The following is a 16,342-nucleotide window of genomic DNA, read 5'->3' as shown; positions in this document are numbered from 1 at the left end:
AATCGCTGTTCCTTAATATTTACTCTATCGCAAAGTAATGGATTATTCGTGATGTCATTGGTATTTATCTCCAATGTACTTGCATGTTCTATACTTAGAACTTTCTGTTCTATAATTGCACAAATCTTAAATAAATTAAAATATTTATACATAAATCACCAATCGTACTAAATCGCAGAATTCAAACAGAACAACCGTAAACGCATGTAGTATGTTGCAGTAAACATTTACCCAATTATTATGCAATCTGTATTAATTTCGGTGCAACTATAGTTAAGGGGACGATATGTTGTAATTCTATGTGCTGTACGAGTATAAAGTTGTATGCAATTTTAGGGCAGACATACAGTAGTTTAATCATCAGTTTGTATACGTATTATAAGATTTAGTTTCGCAGCTGTATCACAGACTTGACTTACTAAAAAATGATATAAAAATTTCAGTAGTTAACAATGATCTAACAGTTCGGCCACACTGAGATGTACTATCTACCAGCTATGTATCATGCGTAAAATGTAAGGATAGATTATATGCAGTTAATACTTAAAATTTTAAGCTTTTTCGGGACTTAGTTTATTTACAAACAGGATGCATTTTGTCTACACGATATCACTGTACTTAATTGTTAATCTTTCTCTATTACAACATTTCTAGAATGTACCAACTACTCTCATATTTCTAACATAAGAGAAATATAATAAAAGAAACAATCACAACGCATAAATTGTAGCTTACGGTAATGATAAATAATCGCAAGTGAAACTGTAAGTTTTCTGAAATCTCTAGATCCTCTTTTGTTACAACACTGGAAAGATCCAGTAACACTAATACAGAATATGAATTTAAAATAAGGTACAGTATAAAAACCGCAACCTCTAAACGTTAGACGTAGAAGACGCTACGTAATGTGAGGACCCTTGAAATCAGATCAAAAGGAACCTACTGTGAACAGAAGTATTAGATTACTTATCGGAGTTTGGTCATTATGTCATTGTACGCACATTCCTATACTTTATTAGCTTAACTCTTATTCTAATTCGTCTCTTTTTAGTTGATTAGTAAAAAATAAAGACAAGATTATGATATATTACATGATGTACTATTCGTCTCTTTTTAGTTCATTAGTAAGAAATAAAGACAGGAGTATGATGTACTACAATATATTACTATACAAAGTTATTTCCCTGCTTTCAGCAGTCCTCTAATATATAGGTAATAAGCTAATTTTTCTGAATCCACTTTTAATCAACTTTGTCATCCATACTCCAATACAAGCAATTTTATCACAGCTTTCTTCCCATTAAACTTTCATAATACAATTTATTTGTTGTTGTATCATTCGAAGATAGGTGTTATTAGAGGAGAAAATACAATACATGACATAATTTAGATAATCTTTCGCCACCTAATTTACGAGAATACGAGTACATTTCAAAAATATTTCGAAATTTTTTAATCGTAAGTGTCTCAAAGAAAATTATTTTATTACCAACTTCGATATTTTTTATATAAGTACGAGTATACGCTGAAATGAAGTCTAAGGAAAATGCTCAACATAAGTAAATAGAATCATATACAGCAAATTAACGTAGACATTGTCAACAAATATGATTTACTCTTACTTAATAAATAACCATTCTAAAGGTTATTAGATGCAGTATACCCGTATGATAGTAGTTTTCATAAAAATTTTCACCATTTTAGAAGAATAAAACGTACGGCGTATGCTTATATATATATATATATATATATATTGGAGCGTATATTATTACAGCATATCATATGTTTATAGGTACTATGTACCCTTTCTTACGGAGGTACATGTATGAATAGGTAAAAACTTAGATATTATTAACTCGATACTTCTTACGTTACTACTGTTACTTGAAGTCAAAGTTCGAATTTCTATGGACAAGAGAGTTTCAGCTAAATGATAATATGAATGATGAAATTAACATATGTAGTAACACTGAATAAATAGATTGCATGTACGTATGTACTAAAATAATAAACTGCAACTATCCTTGTGACATGGCGTAAACACTTTCGTGACTTACTTTATATCTTGCACGTATATATTACTACAGTAAGAACAATTTTGTTGTTATAAATACTCTATTACTAAACTAAAATTTTACCTTTAAATTGTTGATTCTTTTGGAATTTTCCTTGTCCCTAGTATAACATTTTCTCCATCTATATCATCAGCCTTATCGCCTTTAATGCGGACATTATCTGATTCCGTACGTGGCTCCTCAATAGCAACCACATTATCATCACTTTGAAAAGGCAAATCATCCATTGGTCTCGGTATGTCTGGTTGACTTACGTCAACATTCGGTTTTGGTTGCTTAAAGGTAAACTGGTTATTGGTTGGTCGATTTGCATGCTGTATAGTACTAACTTCGCGAATACCCCTGAAATAATACTGAGTAGTTGATAATTCTTGGAGCTTGTCAGGAAGATAGTTAAGCCTATTCGGGTGAAAGCATGCATAATATGATATCATGCTTAAAAAACCAAAGAAATATCCACCAATGATAACGAGGAGGGCAAACATGCGCATCTGAGTTAATTGTTGCGTTAGTAACCATATCGTCATAGCGACAGCCATTTCCAAGATTGTAATTATATAATACAATATGTAGCGTGAGCGCGATTTACCTAAGAAAAGTAGAAAGGTATTGATATACACTTTATATTCGCATAGTAGTTGCTACTTTATAAACTGATTTATACATCAATTAAAACTTATAAACGAAATTTGTACAGTAGTGAAAGCCTGATTTTCCCTCTTACCATTCTTCAAGTTAAATACGCAGAAAATATAAATAAATCCACCAATAACGCAGTATATAATTCTTTTCAGTGCTGACTCAGGAAATTGCTCCTTACCATTCTCGGTATACCACAGATAGAAAGTAAAGAATAGCCAATGGCAACCCATTAACACAAAAACAAAGTAGGTAAATACAACGGCAAAAAGGCCAAGGAACACGGAACGGCATAGGATGAATAAATACCTCCATATAAATATCATCATTATTCCTGAAATATATTATTTTATGGCATTAAAATTTAAAGTATAAAAATAAATAAATGAATTAATAAACAACCTATCGACATGATTATTAGATGAGCATGTCATAGCACTGAATGTAGTTGATATATTTAATACTATAGTTGGAGGTAATTTGACTGAACGTACCTGGCAAGGATAATCTTTGTTTGGGAGGGTAGTGTGCTTCATGTAGAGTCTTGCTGTATTGTACTAAACTTACAGCTACTGCTACTCCAGAAATTAGGACTGATAAGGTTGTAATAAAGTCAGATTTTTCTTTATTTAATAAGATATACATCTGTAACACTACTTGCGGAGCTGATTCGATAAATGATTCAACTAAATCCATCAGATAAGCGTCATGTAGGTCGTACAGATATGAGATATGCTGGCGCTCTGTATGATTCTTCATACCTTTGTAGAAAATATATATTTTCCTAAAAGATAATAAAATTATATAAAAGCAATTGCTAAGTTAGTTTCATATTTAGTATAATTTGTTCGAGCTCCACATCTTGTCATACTGGTATAATATCAATTATAGCATTGACAACGGGGATATCAGAGTAATTACATCAGAAATAGTAGGAACAGAATGAATTAATTACTGTATATTTGACCAATGCTATGATTTAGCAGGTTAAACGTGAATAATTCATAGTTCGGTAATCCGTGATATTACGAAACTTGTCACAACAAGCAATGTCGATGAATAGTACATTTTGCATCACCTCTAGCTAGTCGTGTAGTATCACCTAAAGACGCTAAGCAGAGACTTATTAGCCTACTATATAAGCGTATAGAACCCGTCTTCTAGCTAGCGTCGTCACTCAATTACTTACTACTATACTGCTCTTCTATCTAAGCTCATATTGTAAGCTAGCTACTAGCATACTGACAGAGAATAGAAAATAAACATACGTATTACTCGCATATAATCTCGTACAGTCGATGACTAAATTTGGAAGGCATGAGTGTACTAAGAGCCTTTTATGAGCGCAAATTGAAAGTCTCTAAATTATCACTACTGTACTACAAAAGTGATCGCATGATACTACGTATTGATATTGTACTTTTATAAATTCATAGGTAAAATTGATAAAAATTGATCAAGAATGACATGACATAAAGTAGAGTATGTACAGTACCACTATATCCGATTGATTCGATTGTGCAATAGAGTACGGTATGAAGTATCCGCATACTAGTATTTTAGTGGTAAGTCTTACCTTTGCACTTGACTCAAACAGAAAAAGTGGCTAATGTAGAAGTATGGACCACCATTATGACTTGCCCTTTTCGTTTTATCACAACAGCTAGTACTCCACATGATGGAAAAGATTTGCACAGTAACGGCACTGCAGCACATCATGACAATAATCATTATAAACCAGATAGTATCACCATCTTGATAATATCTGATGGCTACAACGATATCCGTAACGTAATCTAATGTAAACAGTAAGATGGATATGATTAGCCTAACTAAGCGCATTAAGGAGAATCGATAGGAGATGGTTCGCTGGCCATTCTCGATTTTAATGGTTTGGGCAGATTTGAATATGCCATCCACTCGGTAAGTTCCATCTTGCTTAGGAATTTGACTTGATCGAATCATCACACTTTGCTGATTGATGTCTAGCGTACACAACTTTTCCAATAATGTTATCACTATTTAGTCCAAAATGAATGATCGAAAGTAATGAACAGTAAAATCTATCATTGATGCTATTATTTCATGATAGAATGTGGAATTATAATCTAATTATAATGTTATGATTTAAAGCTAAAATTTGCATTTAAAAACAAAATAAGTTTTCAATTCAATTTACTGTACTAGCAGCAGTAGGAGGACAGAATTTTCTGGTCGCATATCCTCTTCTAGTACAGTGTGTACAAAGGTGAGTAGCAGAGCTCAGTAATACAGATGTACTGTAGTAGTAATACAGTACAGTAGTACCTTGTACAGTATTACCGATGTACAATATACTGTACCGTACACTTTTTCTTTGGACAGTAGAGTACAGTACGATGTACTGTACTCTGCTATACTGTACTGTACAGTACAGTACAGTACAGTACTGCATTACAGTACGTACCGTACTGTACACTGTAGATTGAATCCACTCATTTTGCGGGCAGTCGGCAAACGCATATCCAGCGTGTCCAAGAATTATCCCCGCGCAAAAAAGAACACTTTTTTGCGGTTAATTAAAATAAAACATCAATAAAACTGATACCATTCGAAAGCTTAGATTGCATGGTAGATGAAACTGAAGACAGGTTTAAAAAATTCTGCTGTACAGTACAGTACTGCTGCTACTTTTAAAGTAGAGTATTGACTAGTCTATAGTGATATCTAGTAAGGTGCCGTATATGACAGTACTAGTACTGGATATTACGGACTACTTTGGCTGATAACTTACTTGATTGTCCTCTCTTTGTGATCGATCGATCTAAACTATGACGTCATTTTGGATGACAACAATACTGTATCATGATGATAGGACGGCTGTATCACCTGCAGGTTTCCTTCAAAATCTTCCCTGGACTTGGTACTGTATAGCAGTTAAAAAGCAGAAAGAAGGGCAGAGAGGGACGGAAAACTGCCATTTGCTATACCAATAGGGTGGAGGCTGATTATTTTATTTTATTTTATTGATTGATTGATTTGAATAATCATTTCAAGCGTATAGCCTATCTGCAACGATACGCTCACTATACAGTACAGTACTATACAGTGTACAGTGTACAGTACTGTCGGTCGTACAGTACTATATACAGTACAGTACAGTACTGTATAGCAGTAGTACAGTACAGTACAGTACAGTACTGTCCATTGTACAGTACAATACAATGTATCTCTATCTGGAAGAGCTAGCAGTAGTCGGTCAGTGGTCACTCTTGCTGCTACTGCTGCAAGTTGCAAGACATGTTCCAGCACTTTCCCGTTTGTGCTCGAAGCTTTGTGTACTCTACAGTATGTACTGTACACTGTATTGTACTGCACGATACTGTACAGTACAGTACAGTACACTGCTGTCATTCCCAAGTCGGATATAAAGTACTGTAATGTCTTCCCTGGATTTCGTTACTTCCCTACTGTACAGTGTACATACAGTGCTGTATATTGTAAAGTACTGCGAAAGATCGCGCCTCTATTGTGATGCGTTAGCTGCGCAGCGCAAGTACTTATGGAAGCAACTGGAAATTTCTAGTGAATCATCCAAACTCTATATAATATCCCGCCAAGACGATGAATCCTTCAATCAATTCTTCATTTTCCCAAAAACTTGCCATACAAGTTCTCCAAAACCCTGACCAGTTTTAATCCTTTACTCTCACTTCTTTCTTACCTTATTCTCAAGATCTCTACGACAGTCCATATTCTTACTTTCATTCACGTTCCCATAACAACAACAACAACAACAACTCACGCACACGCATACAAATGGCTAAGACACCTGCAATTGGAATCGATCTAGGAACAACTTACTCTTGCGTTGGAATCTTTGACAACGGAAAAGTTGAAATTATCGCCAACGATCAAGGAAATCGTACTACACCTAGTTATGTAGCTTTCAACGATACCGAACGCTTAATAGGCGACGCTGCCAAAAATCAAGTAGCTATCAATCCACAAAATACCATATTCGATGCTAAACGATTAATCGGGCGTCGATTCGACGAAGGGAGCGTTCAATCCGATATGAAATATTGGCCATTCAAAGTAACCAACAAAAATGGTAAACCCAAGTTACAAGTCCAACACATGGGAGAGAATAAAGACTTCTACCCAGAAGAGGTTCATAATCATTCAATAATCATTCCCTTATTACAGCATACGCTTAAGATAAGATATAATACGGGTATTGCAACAGACGAATCATTATACAATTATTTAATTTACGCATATAGTAATTTCGATAACAAAATACAGTTTTTACTATTTTACTTCAATAATATAACAATTTCACAATATAATAATAATACAGTAGATATAGACTGTACTCTACTTACCGTGCGTTATATTAAGTCGTGTAGAATCGTGATAATCATACTAACTACAATATCAAAATTGAATAACGAAAATACTAACTTCATAACAATTTAATCATATAATTATAGATCTCTTCTATGGTATTAACTAAAATGAAAGAAACCGCTGAAGCCTATCTCGGTCAGGTATGTACTCAGTATCATTATACTATACAGTACTACACTACAATTTTATTTATTTATTTTTATTTTATTAACAATCACTACTTGATCATCTACTGTAAATATTCTTAATTCTTATTCTACTCTATTTTGGAGCAGAAAGTCAAAGACGCTGTTATTACTGTCCCTGCATATTTCAATGATTCACAACGACAAGCAACAAAAGATGCTGGTGCAATCGCTGGTCTCAACGTTCTAAGAATCATCAATGAACCTACAGCCGCCGCTATAGCTTACGGACTAGATAAAAAGGTACCTTATCTTAACATCAATAAATACACAATTCAGTACTATGATACTAGTAATTATAATAACTCACTATATACATACACATTACATTATACAACAATAATATTTACAACATTCTAAATTTACATTATCTTATTTCAGTCTAAAAGCGAAAGTAACGTCTTAATCTTCGATCTTGGCGGCGGTACTTTCGATGTTTCAATCCTTACCATGGATAACGGAATTTTCGAAGTCAAGGCTACTGCTGGTGACACTCACTTAGGCGGAGAAGACTTTGATAACAGGTAAGATAACTTATTATTAAAAACAATATATTGTATACTCGTATACTGTATTTACAGCTAATTAATTGTTTTACCGATCATAATAAAGCGCATAAGATACTATTTAAAGTAATAACATTATATTAATATTAATTTATTTATTATTCAGAATGGTTAATCACTTCGCCGCCGAATTTAGACGAAAATACAGAAAAGACATCACACAAAATAAACGCGCTATCCGTCGTTTACGAACTGCATGCGAAAGATCCAAACGTACATTATCGTCAAGTACTCAAGCAAGGTTAGTACTATCATATACTTTTATCATGTAGAATAATTGTAATAATCATCATAAACAATCAAATTTTAAACTAAAACTTCAAGTAATATATACAATAATTAAATAACTTATTTAATTTTCTTTCCATCCTTATAGTATCGAAATCGACTCACTTTACGAAGGACTAGATTTCTATACATCTATTACTAGAGCCCGATTTGAAGAGGTAAATTTCTAAAATACCAATAAAATTATCTACAGTATAGCGATTTTTACTCTATTATAATACATTACACGATAAGAATATTTCATCATGTATATTCCTAAATTATAATACTCTACATTCATTACTATTATTTATATTTAGCTAAACGTGGATTTATTCAGAAGCACTTTGGAACCAGTAGAGAAAGCACTTCGAGATGCAAAAATGGATAAATCTATGATCGATGAAATCGTTCTAGTAGGTGGATCAACTCGCATACCTAAAATTCAGAAATTATTACAAGATTTCTTCAACGGTAAAGAATTGAATAAATCTATTAATCCCGATGAAGCTGTAGCATACGGAGCAGGTAGGCATTTCATTCTTAATAGCTTACTCTTTCGTTATTTCTAATAATCAATATAGATAATATTATATAATATACTATACAATAATTATAATAACTATCGATTAATATCGCTTAACATGACTATTTAATTTATTCATTTCATATGTTTTATAGCTGTTCAAGCTGCTATCTTAACTGGAAACAACGATAATGTAGTACAAGACTTACTATTGTTAGACGTTGCGCCTCTATCTCTCGGTATTGAAACGGCTGGTGGAGTGATGACATCGTTAATAAAACGAAATACAACGATACCAACCAAACACTCACAAATTTTTACAACTTATGCTGACAATCAACCTGGCGTACTTATCCAAGTTTTCGAAGGAGAACGAGCCATGACAAGAGATAACGTAAGAATTACTCTACGATACGACTCATTTTACATATGATATACTATACTCAAAGATTAATTCAATTTATTTCACAATACAAATACATATATATATATATACAAATAATAAGTAATAAGTAATATTGTGTTTTTGTTTAACTGGATATGATAGAATCTTCTAGGTAAATTCTCGTTAGAAGGTATCGCACCAGCTCCTAGAGGTGTACCACAAATCGAAGTAACATTCGATATCGATGCTAATGGTATTTTGAACGTATCGGCTCAAGATAAGAGTACAGGGAAACAAAATCAAATTACGATCACAAATGACAAAGGTCGTCTATCGAAAGAAGACATCGATCGTATGGTTAACGAAGCGGAGAAGTATAAACAACAAGATGACGAACAGCGAAAGCGTATTAATTCTAAGAACTCACTAGAAAGCTATATCTTCAATATCAAGAATTCAGTAGAAGATAATAGAGTCGGTAGTAAGATATCAGATGCAGACAGAACCGCCGTTTTGAATAAATGTAATGAGACATTAACTTGGTTAGACAAGAACCAGATGGCTGAAGTAGATGAGTTTGAATATCAACGTCAAGAATTGGAAAAAGTGTGTATGCCGATAATGTCAAAAATCCATCAGAGCGGTGCTCCAAACAATTCGGGAAGCTCGAGTGAATATAGTAAGAAAGCCGAGAATGCTGGTTGTGAACCAACTATCGAAGAAGTTGATTAAATGATACTATTAAGCTATCATACTACTGCTACGCTACCATCATATCTTTGCGTAATACTTGCTTAAACTAAATAGCGGATATGTTATGATAATACGATGCTATAATATTAGTGAGTGATACGATTATATATCATGAGATGATAGATTAATATTGTGAACGTATACTCCTAAATGTCATTTTATACCTTAAAAAGGTATCTTTAATATAACTCCACATTGGTACTATGTTTTGCAAGTAACATTTTAACTGTAATTACTTTCGTAATTATAGAATTTTACTCCGTTCGATATTGACAAAATATACTTAGTAATTGGTTTCAGTTATGTTGACCTAAAGTACTTAAGCGATTTCGTCGGTAACAAATATTTGTATCACTCTGTAGTAATATTAAGAAATAAATTAATAGTATTTAAAATTTGTGTTATCAGAAGATTTAGCACCTCACGCGTAGATGCTAAAATAATTTATGACGAATTGTTATCTCACATGTATTGTAAATTATTATTACCGATACTGTTTCAACAATAATCTGATAATATCTTCACAACTATTACTATAAGATTTAATAAATAAATACATTGAAATTTTAAGAAAAGATCTTAAAGCAGCCAAGAAATGTTTATTCATAATACTAGATGTTGGTGCGTCACATTAAAATCGAAGCCTAGGTAGTTACCTTCCTAGATACACTCGTATTCAAACCTTTATAACTGTAAGTCTTAATTGGGTATAAATTGTAAAAAAAGTTAAAGTTTATAATATTTTATTAGTATTACTATTACATCCCAACAATAAGTTGTATATCTATATCTGAGCACTGACAGATGCGTAATATACACATAACCGCTACATTTAGTCCGTAAAAGGATTACATCCCATAAATATACAGCATAAAGTATAGTCGTAACGCAGTATAATACACAATTAGAGTAATACAATTACAACAGAACAATAAATATGGTATCCTACAACAATAATTACAACAAGGAGATACAACTATTCCTAAAACTACAAAGTATTTACAAATGAAATCTAAACTTCTATTAACATAACACACTATCCTGCTTGTAATGCTACTTTAGTATATCATTTTATTCCATGTCAAATATTGCTATATTTATGACGTTCAATGTTAACAACGCTGTAGAAATTGCAGAACCCATCTATTCCTCTCTATTCTCAATTAAGCAAGCAGATACAAGATTGACTTCAAATTATATCTAATCTGATATCTACGGTATGACAATATCTGTATATATATAAATTGTAACTATTGTACGATAAGATACGTGCAGTAAAAGGTTTCTACTTTCATGGAAACAAATGTCAGAAACATAACTTATTAACATTACGAATTCTTTTTGTAGATAACTGTTTTATTAATAAAAAGAAATTCTAAAAATCATACTATCCAAAAATGTAATGATTCAGTTATATAAGCTGCCTACGTTTAGGTTAAAACTTTGCATAGTACAATATTTTGACATGCTACTTTAAAATCGACAGTTTCATAATCATGTTATAGGTAAACGTAATAATCTAATAAGTGAATTAAGTAAAATCCATTCTAAAAATTACATAGTACTGTATGTTACTTTAGTGTGTCATTGCAAAATCAACAATCCTGTATCATATTATGGATCAAAATAATGATATGGTGTACGAATCGAGGAAATCTATCCTTAAATTATACAGCAGATCATTTTAGCATTTCAATTTAAAATGGATAATCCTATCATTGTATCATCGATAAATATAATAATTCAGTGTGTGAAGTAAGTAAACCTATCCTAAATTTCTATAACAGATCATTTTAGCATATAAGTTTAAAGTTAGCGATACTATCATCGTGCTATTGGTACAGGTAATAGCTCAGCGTGTGAAGTAGTAAATGTATTCTAAAATCACATAGTACAGTAGATAGCTTCAGCGTGCTTTATTGAAATCGATAATCATATAATTGCTATCGGCAACGCAATAAATCTATCCTAAAATTACATCGCAGATCATTGCAGTATAGCACTTCAAAACCAACAATCCTATAATTGTGCTATTAATACTGGTAATTACTCAGCATGTAAACTAGTCAATTTATTCTAAAAACCACATAGTAGATCATTTCAGTATGTTATTCTTAAAATCAATGTCCTATACATGCTACAACAAACATAATAATCTAGAATGCGAACTGGGTAAATCCGTCTTAAAAATTAATTACATAACAGATCACTATAGCATATACATTTAAAGCAGACGATTCTATATAATCATACTATCAGCAAATAGAATAATTCAGTATTTAAACCGAGTAAATCTATCCTTAAATTACATAGCAGATCATTCAGCATAGCATGATTAAAATTGTCGTCGTAGTTAGTGACTGCGTGGTAAATCGTGGTACTGTAGAACGTGATCAACATCACAACGACTGCTATGATTCATTCGCCATGTCCTACAGTCGCAGTTGTTTCACCTCAGGAGTTGAATCGCATCACGTTGAAATGAAAAATTTGGGAGAAGACTATAATAACTCAGAGAAAATTTTCAACTTACAGTGAAGAATTTTTAATTTCCAACCAGAACTTATGTTTTCGAGGAAACCGAGTAAATCTATCTTTAAATGACATAGCAGATCATTCAGCATAGCATGATTAAAATTGTCGTCGTAGTTAGCGACTGCGTGGTAAATCGTGGTGCTGTAGAACGTGATCAACATCACAACGACTGCTATGATTCATTCGCCATGTCCTACAGTCGCAGTTGTTTCACCTCAGGAATTGAATCGCATCACGTTGAAATGAAAAATTTTGGACAAAACTATAATAACTCAAAGAAAATTTTCTACGGATGCAAGAAAGACCAGTGAAAATTTTCAACTTACAGTGAAGAATTTTTAATTCTCAACCAGAACTCATATTTTCAAAGACAAGAAAAGAAAAAACGACCAAGTATCATGAAATCCATTAAGAATATAAGGTATAGCAGACTATTATGTAATAATAGTGGCAATTTTATATAGAATATCAAGATCAAAATTGCAAAATTCTACTTCGTCAATAATTTTGCTTAGTGGTTATGGAGTAATTATGGCAAATTATCTTCGATAGCCTAGAATAAACGTTTAATCGATATTTAAAATATATTCAACAGTGAAAATGTACTTAAAACTTTATAAAATGATCTTAAATAGCTTAACTTTAAATTAAAGAAAGTAAAATATCTTGAAATAATACATTTTTTCTAGTGGATATTCCTATTCCTATTCCTACTCTAATAAAAGGATACGAGTTTTGATACTTGTCGCTACGGAAAGTAATATTGAAGGTCAGATAACAGGTGGGCTCTAAAGATTTAAATGTCGATTTATTGATTATATAATTATAATTTTTCAGTTATTTTAGTCATCATATTATTTGATAGCATATTATATTTAGCTCATCAAAAGAATCACTATAAGATATCGGAATAATTAGTTTAAACTTGAATGAATTCAATCCTGTTCGTGAGAATACAACTGATCATTTAATGGTAATCACGGATCCTAACGAATTACCTCTGTGTATACACAATTTAAGTTGTACCGTCAGCAATACAGGGAAACTTCTTATATGAATAGCTCCAATCTAAATCGTATCTTCAAAATAGCAACACTTGGTACACATACAATTTTAGACCGTATCTTAATAATAAATTCAATGAAAATTCTTCGTTTATAAAGTTTCAATTTTGAATAGTCTCTTAAAATTTGTACTAGTACGTACCATGATGAGCCAAACTGCGTATACAGAATTAAACAAGTTTTAGGCTTACTGATTTCACCTGATCGTGACATTAGTGCAGTATTTATTATCTCAAGATTTTGACCTCCACCTTCCTAATTCCTAAACCCATTCTTCAGCAATAGCTAGGCCATTTATGAGATCCAATATGTAGATGAAAGTTATATGTGCATATAATATTCTAATATATTTTAATTTAGCCATTACATAACAGTTGGATTAAAAAATTTGGACATCTTTTATTAGATAATCTACCCGATAATTCCATTTGTAACGCAAATAATAATACGAAGAAAGAGCTCAGCATTATATCCAGCAATTCTAAGAAAATTTGTTGGAATCATCAGTTTTCATCAGATGGGACTGTTACTATTAACGGTAAATAGACATCTAGCATATGCTTCTATTAATTTCAAGTTGCTTTTAAATCAGAGGTATATTGATAACTGTTTTGAAAGATTCAGATAAAATGTTAACTTTTTGTGGTATAGTCCACCTTTAGTTATTTATCATATAGAAATCCTTCAAAATTTTTACTAATAAAATTAGGAATTCGACATGACATCCTATGGAATCCGTTGAGAGATTTATTAAGTATAAGTTTATGTCTATCAAGAAATGGAATAAGTCGCGTAGCTACACTTTCGGATGATAAGTACAGCATACATTATGTTGTAATTATAACATCATTATTTTAAACCCTTTTATTAAATTGATGACCATGTTGTAAATTGTTTTCTTTTAAGGTGCAAGAAGACTCTACAAACGAATGTATTGGTAACCATCAAGAGTTCAAGGGAAAATATCAGCCTCTATCTCAAAAGTAAGATACTACTCGCATGGCATCCAAAGAATCAAGCTCGTTTAAGACGCATGAGAACTCTTATACCGCTATCTGATAAGCACCAAAATATGAGACCAATAGCACGACGCAATGGAAACAGTAGCAAAAATATCGTCAAGCATTTTATGATTATGCGAAAACGAACAAAATCTCGGATATTAACAAAAACCTGTATAGCTATTAAACTAAAGAACTCATTCACTAAAGCCGGTTATAATCATGGGCCTTTTCGGTTTATTACTACCAAACTCAGTTTCAGTCTTCCACAGTCAATAATAAATGCATCTAATTCTGAAATTATAAGATTCAGTAGCGACAGGAGGATGTATTGCTCCTCAAGAGCCTTTATGGAGTGCCTAGATTATCCCTTGAAGTCTCTGAGGAGTGTCCCGGATGATAAGTTCTCCGATGTCGGACATGTATTACTTCCTGCTTCATTCCAAGAACTAAGTCACTTTGAATATGTTGTATTTAAAAGATTTAATGATTATCTCTTGCAGTATAAAGTCATCACTGCAACATATCAAAACACAGTCAGTGGGTTAAATCTAGAGAAGATTAACATTTGGATTACTTCTTATGGTGCTAACTATGATATATATCCAACCAACTCAACTAACACATGGAATCACGATAAGATACTGTATTTACTCTGTACTCTGATAACCAACTATTATCGAGCTACCAGTATAACACATCACTTAAAGGATTACATTGATCAATCTACAATCAGTCCGACGTTTGCTTGCTTAAATCATAAAAGAAAACAAGTTGATAATGCTAGCCTCTTCGCCACTCATCCTAGCTCTCATCACAAGAAGCTGAAATTAAGCACAGCTGGTAAATGTTGCTTCAACTTCTTTGCAGCAAAATACTAGGATGTGCTGATAACATAGTAGATTTATTGTATCATATTACTGATAGTGACTAACATTAATCAATTTTTAAATCGTACATTAGATACACGATCGGTAGCAGATAGTAGAGTAAAGGACCATCATTTTAGTTGCTCTATGAATTTCACTTATGAAGCAGAGGCGAACAATCGATACGTATCGAGCGAGATATTTACTCGTCTACTAGTACAGGACTTAAAGAGAGAATTCTTCACTACATGCTATGGTCATGTCGATAAAATTATCCAATACTGCCATCTTGGTCATTGTTTGGCAATTTTGAAAGTAAATGCTCAAATTAATCCTAAATTTGAAATTAATACCAAAATTATTGATAAAATTTACAGCCTTGCGCCTTGTGGCAATCGCAATAAACAAGTCGCTGCACGCTCGAAAAATGATGATGAATATCTTCTTGAACACAAGGCTAAGACATTTGAAATGCCGCCTAGTTTCTTGGGTCAATGGACTGAGGCAGATGACAGAGATAAAAAAATTGATTACGAAATTAGCGAACTACGTCCTCCGTATCCAATATAAAAGAGGTACTTTACTATAAATGCGTATGAAATAGATTACTTTAAAATCAATTCTAAAACATAATAGTAACGTTATATTTCAAAATTTTGCAATAAAATTGCGCATCATTGCTGTGATTGCTGAATGGTCAATGACGTACTGAAATCACTTCTGGATTTAATAACTATATTATTAGGCGCCAGGAGCAACCCCAACTTTCCTTCATTCCTCGCAACAAGGTGCTATACGAGTACATATATATATATATATGTATTGTATAATTACATATACGTGTATTGTAATATAATTAAATATGTGAACAGTCCTATAATTTTACGTTTTCTTTACTTAAAATCGACAAACTGAATCTCTCATCACAGTATAACAATAATGATTTTTAATAGGCATAATTGAGAATAAGCAAAATGATATAGCAAAACTTCGTCCTTGGCAGTCTACAAAACCCCTTCGATTAGGATTATCGCGTAAGCAAAGGGTGAAGCCGCTTCATTCTCATCTACAAAGCCGGGTAATCA

At 32.4% G+C, this 16,342-nt stretch overlaps 3 protein-coding genes across 3 annotated transcripts; 2 read left to right on the top strand and 1 right to left on the bottom strand.

The window, feature by feature from the left end:
- Positions 1–2,140: 2,140 nt before the first annotated feature.
- On the bottom strand, positions 2,141–4,391 carry TRIADDRAFT_57933 (uncharacterized protein; the record flags this gene model as incomplete). The annotated part of the gene is made up of 4 exons (XM_002113929.1): positions 2,141–2,664; positions 2,800–3,048; positions 3,209–3,498; positions 4,291–4,391. 4 exons carry the CDS (start codon positions 4,389–4,391, stop codon positions 2,141–2,143), a joined length of 1,164 nt encoding a protein of 387 aa, XP_002113965.1.
- A 2,121-nt stretch (positions 4,392–6,512) lies between these two features.
- TRIADDRAFT_50470 (uncharacterized protein) lies at positions 6,513–9,767 on the top strand (the record flags this gene model as incomplete). The annotated part of the gene is made up of 9 exons (XM_002114249.1): positions 6,513–6,866; positions 7,190–7,246; positions 7,382–7,534; positions 7,673–7,815; positions 7,964–8,098; positions 8,234–8,303; positions 8,445–8,652; positions 8,806–9,044; positions 9,198–9,767. The coding sequence occupies 9 exons, from the start codon at positions 6,513–6,515 to the stop codon at positions 9,765–9,767; spliced, it is 1,929 nt and encodes a 642-aa protein (XP_002114285.1).
- A 2,352-nt stretch (positions 9,768–12,119) lies between these two features.
- Positions 12,120–15,827, top strand: TRIADDRAFT_57931 (uncharacterized protein; the record flags this gene model as incomplete). Its single annotated transcript, XM_002114248.1, has 7 exons — positions 12,120–12,155; positions 12,677–12,744; positions 13,013–13,104; positions 13,794–13,925; positions 14,097–14,202; positions 14,294–15,231; positions 15,352–15,827. The coding sequence occupies 7 exons, from the start codon at positions 12,120–12,122 to the stop codon at positions 15,825–15,827; spliced, it is 1,848 nt and encodes a 615-aa protein (XP_002114284.1).
- Positions 15,828–16,342: the final 515 nt, after the last annotated feature.

Source organism: Trichoplax adhaerens, genomic scaffold (assembly GCF_000150275.1).
Source record: "Trichoplax adhaerens TRIADscaffold_7 genomic scaffold, whole genome shotgun sequence".
NCBI classification, from domain to species: Eukaryota; Metazoa; Placozoa; class Uniplacotomia; order Trichoplacea; family Trichoplacidae; genus Trichoplax; species Trichoplax adhaerens.
Note: the sequence above shows the minus strand (reverse complement) of the source record. Positions and strands in the feature narration are given on the sequence as shown.